This window comes from Brassica oleracea, chromosome C9 (genome assembly GCF_000695525.1).
Source record: "Brassica oleracea var. oleracea cultivar TO1000 chromosome C9, BOL, whole genome shotgun sequence".
NCBI lineage: Eukaryota > Viridiplantae > Streptophyta > Magnoliopsida > Brassicales > Brassicaceae > Brassica > Brassica oleracea.
Window position 1 is genome coordinate 51,669,053 of NC_027756.1, and position 8,633 is coordinate 51,677,685.

At 33.3% G+C, this 8,633-nt stretch overlaps 1 protein-coding gene across 1 annotated transcript; it reads right to left on the minus strand.

Moving 5' to 3' along the window:
• Positions 1-62: 62 nt before the first annotated feature.
• On the minus strand, positions 63-1,586 carry LOC106312971 (E3 ubiquitin-protein ligase CIP8). Its single transcript, XM_013750682.1, has one exon. It carries the CDS (start codon positions 1,422-1,424, stop codon positions 273-275), a length of 1,152 nt encoding a protein of 383 aa, XP_013606136.1. The 5' UTR covers positions 1,425-1,586; the 3' UTR covers positions 63-272.
• Positions 1,587-8,633: the final 7,047 nt, after the last annotated feature.

Here is an 8,633-nt window from a genome sequence, read left to right on the forward strand (position 1 = left end):
ATTCATGATTGAATGATCTAAGATTTTGTCTTTCAAACAAACTGTATATATAGCTTTCTAGCAATCCAAGCTTTACTCAGATGAGATAAAAACAAACAATAATAAAGGCTATCCTCCATTGCTTATACCATCATCACATGGCTCACACAATGAGGCGAAGATACAAGATAAAAATAAACTAAAGATGAAGCATGACTCAATCCAAACATTGAATATACATATTCTTCAAGATAAAGACAAAATTATATATAGACGATGCTTACCAAATCCATTTACCATATATTACTACTACTTGATGTTGTTCTCTGGCTCTTCCTTTGCTCATACTTTGTATTATCTGTAGGCAATTCATACCGACAAACCGGACATGTGTTCCTCGTTTTGAGCCACGGAACAATACATTCAGTATGGTACTTATGATCACAAGGCAACCCAACAGCTTCGGTCCCGATATCCATCTCGTCTTTGCAAACCGCACAGAAGGCACCTTCATCCTTCTCAACGTCCAACTGAACCATCGGGAGATCCTTGATGAAAGATCTAGAAGCCGGAGGAAACCTCCGGAGATTGGCAAGACCAGCTTGAGAGAACTGTTCAAACAACATGTCATACTCGGGTGCATTAATGTTAACTTCATTATCACCAGTAAGAAAGATCTCTCTGTTTCCCACATCAAAGTTGATCTCTAGCGTATGAGAGTTCAGCAACACTTCCCACTCGAGGTTGTTCCCCGAGCCCTCTGCTCTTTCCCCTGTGGCTAAACCTTCTGAAGAGATCATCGGTGAGATGGAGATAGAAACCGAAGTATCCTCATCGATGTCAGCTTCTGCAAAACCGGTTAGTATCTCTATCTCCCTTTCATCCTCCAAACCGCCATCACCACCTTCATCGATTTCTGCAAAACCGGTTAGTATCTCCCTTTCATCCACTAAACCACCACCACCATCAACTTCTTCCCAATCAAACTCCTCAGCAGCTACTCCACGGTCTTCTACTTGGAGTGAATCCCAACAAAGAGGTATAGTCACATTCACATCATCATCATCATCATCATCATCATCATAAACATCATCATCATCATTCAAATCAATCCCCCACACCTCCCTCTCATTCTCATGATCATGATCATCATCATCAGATCCAGATTCGATTGTAATCAACCGAATCTCACTTCCCATCGATGTGATACCGCGAACCTCAAGATCATCGTCATCAGGTTCATCAAAATCATTGAGGTTGTTAACATCAACAACATCACTATCACCACCTATATTCTCAATAAAAACGGTTCCGGATCCCAATCCTAATTCAGTAACCACGTCGCAGTTTCCTACTATCACATCACGAGACTCCGTACCTTCGTTATCATCGTCGCGAGGAAGAGTTACCTGAGACTGCTCAACGTGCTGGTGTGACGGATCCATGACAAGGCTTACGCCTGTAGAGGAAGATCAGCAATCGGAGATCGATTCGTCGCCGGAAACAACGGCGGCGGAAGAGGTGATCGGTAGTGCGTTGATTTGAATCGGATAATGTCTCCTGCGTCGACGTCTAATCATCCATCTGGAAGGCATGATGATAGCATCCGCCGATATGGGCTGAAGTGAGACTATATCGGCCCATGAACGGCCCATGTTATCATATGCTTTATTTATTTTACTTTTTTCCGTGACAGCATTGATCATGCCTTTATAATTTGACTAGAAAAAGGAATATAATCTTTTTTTAGCGAGATACTTTTGGACCAACCAAAAAGGGGAACAGTGAGACAGTTGTCGAATAACGAGTGGGCCGCGTCTTAATCGAGATCGCCATCGAAAAAGAATTAAAAAGAGAGAAGGCATAAGTCCAGGCACGTGAGAGAGCCACGTCATTAGAAAAAAACAGTGTGGGAACAGAACAAAAGAAAACACATCTTCTCTTTTTTGAGTCTTCTCTCTCGGATGGCATCATCTTATATTAATAACTCTCTCCACAGCTTTCGCTTTCACGTATTATCAATGACCCATAAACCGACAGGTCACTCAAGAAAGGACTCCACATGCCCTCTCCTTCTATTCCCATCTTAATTTATCTTATCTTCATTTTCTTATTCAACCATTAAATAAATACTAGAGTGTTCATTTAATTTTCTACCATCATTTTAAATCAACGTCCCTAAAATTATCATTTTTCCAGAGTTTTTCTTCTTTATTAAACTCAAAATTAAAAAATTACACTAGAGAGAGCAACACATTCACTACTGTGTGCTATTTATTAGCCAAGGGACTAGGAAAATAACATTATTCACAATATGACCCACCAGTTTACTTTACCTCGAATTTGTAACCCTGATATTGTCTGTCAGAGTTAAAAAAAATTGGGACCCAAAGATGGGTTAATTTCTGTCACGTGATACCATCACGAGAAAGCGACCGGTCACCACCGCTTCTCTCTCTTTTCAGGCACGTGCTCTCACGTCTCTCCTCTCCTCCCATTTGCCCGCACAAAAATCTCACCATCTTCCCCAATCCCATACCCTAGTTTAAAACCATAAGTTTTTATTTTATAAATATATCTGGATCAAGTATGATATTTAAATTTATTGTCAAGTTTTCTCGTTTTTTTCTCTGCATGTCTTGGGTATTTTTACTATGATACTGAGATTCTTGACGTTATTCCTTGGTATATGAATACAACAGCAAATATTTTATAAGTTAACGGCAACGTTTGGATTTAAACGGCGTCACGAGGTTCAACAGTGCGGCGACTATATGGAGAATGGAGATGACGGGACCCACCGCACGCGAGACGGAAGGCAGTGTGGCAGTTTAACGGCAGGGAATGGGAACACGTGACTATGCTGCTCCTCACTTCCACCTTCTTTTGTTTCCTTTTTTTTTACTGCTTACAAGTTACAACTTCTTTTTTTTTTGTACTACAGTTACAACTATTTTTCTTGTGATATTTTCAAAAGTCGTTTATTCTTTTCCTTTTTGTTTGACATGATTAATTGATCTTATTTCACAATTATCCCTGAAAATTAAAATCTTATTCGAACGATAGCACAATTCTACAATAGCTATGACAATACCAACAAACGTGATATACACAAAATTAAAATTATAAACAGAAAACAATCAAAAGAGTAAAACGGGATAGCGTAAAAAAAATGTCGGACCCGCAATAATCGAGGGGTGTGAGTTGGCCACGTGATGGATGGGAGGCAGCCAAAAGGTTTCTTATCACGTGATACGGCGTGATTCACGCGGCGCAACTGCCACGTGTCACTTTTGGATCCGACCTTGTAGGTTAAAACTTCGTTTTTAGCTAATTTAATTTAATGCATCATTTAGTTATTTAATCCCGTGTCTTACCATAGGACACATGATACATAATCTACTATTGTTAACTGATCCCTAAGAGGATTCCTGTGCAAATGTACAGAGGAATGTCCGTAATACAAATACATTTGTTTTTCTTGACATCCAGCTTCTTATTCTTCTTTTTAATTTACTTTATGATTATATTATTAAGAAAATAACAATGATTAGAGACAACTAATAGTCCTCTTTAGAAGGGAACAAAGAAGAAAAAGAGGCCAGCTAATCCAAATGAGGTGCTCTCCCATACACTCTTCTGTGTATGCTAAAGTTTCAGGATTTAATGTTTAAAATTTTAATTGTATTTCTGAAAAGGCAGAGGTTTGATCAATTGTAGAACTCCGGCTACGAGCATTTGTAATATATTAACAATTACTCCCTATGTTTCTAAAAGATATATATTCTAGTTTTTTCACACATTTTAATAAAACACATTAAATTTGCATAATTTTTTGTGTTTACCTTCTTTCCACAAATTTAAGCCAATAAAAAACCAATTAGTGCAATTAAGATTTTTGAAGTTTGCAATTAGTTAATAAAATTTGTATTGAAAATGTAAAAAATGAATTTTTAGGAACAAAATATTTTTTTAGAATATGTATTTTTAAGGAACGGAGGGAGTAATACGTAAAGAGATATTTATTGCTTGATTAAAAATAATCGCTGTCGTGTGCATGAACCTGGTGAGGTGTAACTTGTGATATGAGATCTCACGTTGATTTTATTTTGAATTGGATCATATATTGTTATATGATAAAATGATATAGTATTTTATTTATTTATTAGTGTGCTAATTTATAAATCTTACGATTCCCTGAATAATTTGCTCTACGTATTTTTTTGGTACATGTAAGATTATATATGTAAGATAAGAAAATGATATTATTTTGCTTTAAGAATTAATTTAGTTTCCTGATTAACTACCATTCACTGTTTTTGTACTGTTCGTCTAAAAGCAGGCTGAAATATACTGCTCGAATTTCCAACTCGTACCTATTGTGTAAAGTAATACACATTGATCTAACTATAGCTTTTGTCAGTATATTGTATATTGACCTCCACTAAAACTTTTGTTTTAAAGTGAAAAAACTGCACTGGCTTACTCGAATGAGATAAGATTGTTTTGAAGTAAACAAATCATGAGTTTCAATTAAAAGCAAAGTTTGCATATGAATTGATTTATAGTTTACTAGCAAGAGAACTTTTTCGATATTTATGGGATGGACCCCTTATTATCTTTTTTACTTGGTAAATGCAAGTGTACGTGTATCGAAACTAAAACTTCCTTTTTCACGCGTGTTTTTTTTTTCATTAGAAACTATATCAGGAAATGCTAAAATAATTGTAGTTATATGTTTAGAAAGGAAGAATAAAGTACCAACCGAACCATGAATGGTTTAGGAGCATAATCTATGGCCCATAAACAAACATTTACAAGTATAACGTGTTATTACTGAGATGCCCCTGTTATCCATGTTCGAAAATCAAGTCATGACTTTTTATCCGTTAAATTTGATTCGATTCTTTATTCGTTTCGATTCGATCTAAAAATTCCGGATATCCGTAAACTTTTGAAGCAAAGCAAATACTAAAAACCAATATCCGTTAAAATTGAAGCAAATCACAAATATTAAAATTTTAGGAAGCGGATATCCGATCCGGCAATATATAAGTACATGTATATCTTAATTATATTTAAAGTTTTTAATGTATAAAATTATATAATTATTATCCTAACATAGGATTTGATAAATTCTATTCACATTATTATTTATATAAAAGTATTACATAAAAGGAAGGAAACACATTTATGATAATTATAATTTTTTTCTTAAGTTTTGTGTTAATATAATTGTTAACTAAGTTCAAAAAATTACAAACTACAGTGAAACCTCTATAAATTAATAATGTTGGGACTACACCAAAACTATAATTTTTTATTAATTAATAGAAGTTATTAATTTATCAATATATTAATTGAACCAAAAACTTAATTTGAGACTATATTAATTTATAGATTATTAATTTTAAAAGGTTATGTTGTATGTAGATTCACTACTTCTTTTAATTTTTATCATATATATCATGCAAAAAAATATTTTATAACATAAATTTGTTCAAATTTTTAAGATTATTTGTATTAATCAAAACATATAAGATATCCGTAAGTATTCGTAAATATCCGCAAATATCTATTTTTTTTCCGGATATCCGTTTTTTCAAATATTCGTATTTTTTCAAAACAAAGCAAATCGAAAAATTATATATCCGTGATATACGAAGCAAATTGCAAATACCTTCAAAAACCCGATATTCTATCCGTTCCAGGCCTAGCCATGACTCATGCCCTTCCTCTTGAGATTCTACAGTAATTTCTCACGTGAGTTGCAGAGTCAATTCACGTGGCCCTACTATAGCACGAATACGACATCACGCTAACCTCTTCCTCCCGTCTTTCACTTCTGAATTGACATTTTTAACTTTTTATTCATTCCTTTTTCTTATAATTCTCTAATTAAGCCACTAATACATAAACAAATTCAATTTAGCTAATCAATTACTTGTGCGGTAGAGAGACCGAATCTCAAATATAACGCCATTTCACAATTAACCAAACTACAACGTATCATTAAAGAACCATGAGCTTGCAAGCAATATAACAATTTTATCGGTTATATGAAAAGATTAAGAAAGAGGAAAAGCGTGTTTAGGCTTTAGACACAACCTAACAACTCACGGGACAAAGTGGAGAGCATGTGGGGATGTGTTATTGTTATTGCCCCTTTCCCTATTTTGTATTATTTTCCTCTTCATGTGATTCAACACTGTTTAGCTATAGTTCCTCCACCTCCCTCTATGTTTTAGATTCATTTATTTTCATTCTCAAATTAAAAAAAAAAAGAAGAAGAAAGTGATGGCATAATTAATTCATTCCTAATTCGCACGCAATGATGGGACGGTAATTGATCCTGTTGTTCTTGCATACTCCGGTCCATCATTATTTTATAAGTTTTAGGAGGTTTGAGCAAGTCTAAACAACCAATAAAAATATTTACAATACTCCGTTCAAATACAAATGGAATATATACATATTTGTTTCCCAAATACATAACTAAAATTCGTCCACAATATACAATGTTAGTTTGGTAAATGGTAATTAAATTTATTTTATACATGTAGTGTTCTGTTTTGGTTAGTTATATATATCTAATTTTTTAATAAAATATAAGGTCCTTAACAAGTGGCACTAAAATTTGTTTAATTAGCTTACATGATTAGGATCTTGATTACGGGTCCTAATCTCGTTGACAATTGTTAATGGCATTGCACAAAGGAATAGCTGTATTTGTTCCACCTAATGTCACGTACATAGATCCCCCCACTCACACAAACACATAGACGCATACACTTACAAAATTATATTTGCCCCACTCACACAAACTCATAGATTTTGGTTAGGTATTCGGGAAACAAATGCATACCATCATTTCTACTATAAATTCATATCACCAAACCGCTTATGATCATGATGATCATTTTCAGCAAACTTAGCTGGCATTCTAATATATATACGAAAACGCATAAGGAAAACCCGTTGAGGTGCTTATGCATATATATATATATATATTAATTCCATAATACGGCAATCTCATAATATATAGTCTCACTATATCAAACTTTGATACTTTTTGTTATTTAAACGTAGACAGAATCATATATAGTTTTTTTTGTGTGTGTGTAAATGTAACTCTTTTGTGTAATTATTTAGTTATATGATTATAGGTGTTACAAATAAATAACCAGAAATGACGAAGGGACACGTGATTTCATCAAATGCCATAATATTCTTTCTTTATTTAAGTTTGGTGGTATTCAGTTTATGAAATACGAGAATATGCGAATAATTGACTATCAAATACATGGAGTTCACATAGTTTATTGATTTTCGCTTGGTTGCATTTACTTCGACGAATAATAATAGTGCGTAATTTCTATAACCTATAGTAAAATAAATAGAGTGCATTGACACGCAAAAAATATTCAATGAATTGAAATATAGAGGACAACGTCACCAACAACTACAAGCTGTTTGATTGGAATATTAAATTATGAATTCGCCAAGATTTAATGTTCGCTATCGCCATGATTGTAATCTTATACAATAAAAGAGACTTTAGTCTCTCCTTATGAAGCCACATCAGCAAAGAGGGATGGACATTTCACGATATGTGTCGCCACACCAAGCATCCTTACGATTTTCGGCTGATGCTTCTCTTATTTCTCTAACATGATTTGGACTTTTTTAAAATTATAGAGATGGTCCAAACGTTCCGTTTAGTACCCAATGATAACCTAATTTAAAGAATGTGATATGAGCTTTTATTACAATAGATAAAGTTGGTCCAGACATTGTAGAAGCACTCGCCTTTTATTAAAACGAAAAGTTATGATTATTCTATACTTCTGTTTTCGAGCTGTTCCTGAGCCTTTTATTTTTTAGATAATACATTTGTTTAAGTCTTTTCTTATCAATAAATATATTACAACCAAATGAAGGCAAAATCACACATAAAATATAACATGTATAATGATCACAAAAATAATATCACTTTCTTTCAAGAAAAATAATATCACTTTCTTTCAAAAAAATTTCATTTTCAAATTTATAAGCATCTTTAATTTACTAATACCATAAAATGAATTGTAAATTCATTTAAGAATACAAAAATGCAAAACAAATAAGCCTTCTTCTATTTATTGTTAAAATCTAACACTACAATTATATGAGAACGAAAATTTCACATCCAAACAAACAGAAACAACCCAAAAAAATTATTTAGTCGTTACTGAAAAATTCACCATAACTTATTGAAAACAATCATTTTTAGTAATCTAATAGCTCATTAAAATTGTATCATAAAAATTAAATAAAAAGTCAAATGTAACATCAATTAGACAAAACTGCTTCCACAAAATTAATAAATCAACTATGCACACAGTATATTAGCCTCCAACCCGTAACAAACATAATAATACAATTCATCCACCATATTCGAAAACCAGTAAAGGAAAAAAAAAGAAAACAAAATGGGATCAGCGAATTCAGAAAACAATTATAACTCAGACGAAAGTATTGGTAGCTGTGAAGGAAACTCCTCACACACAGACCCAACCATCTATTTCAGGAACCTCGACCTCCAATATTTTGTAGAAGAGCCACCCACTCACTATGCTAAATAGTTACAAAATTTTAAAGAATGAATTTTTGGC

What these genes read in the sequence shown, in the direction of transcription:
- LOC106312971 (XM_013750682.1), bottom strand. Translation starts at nt 1,424, where the DNA reads ATGGATCCGTCACACCAGCACGTTGAGCAGTCTCAGGTAACTCTTCCT.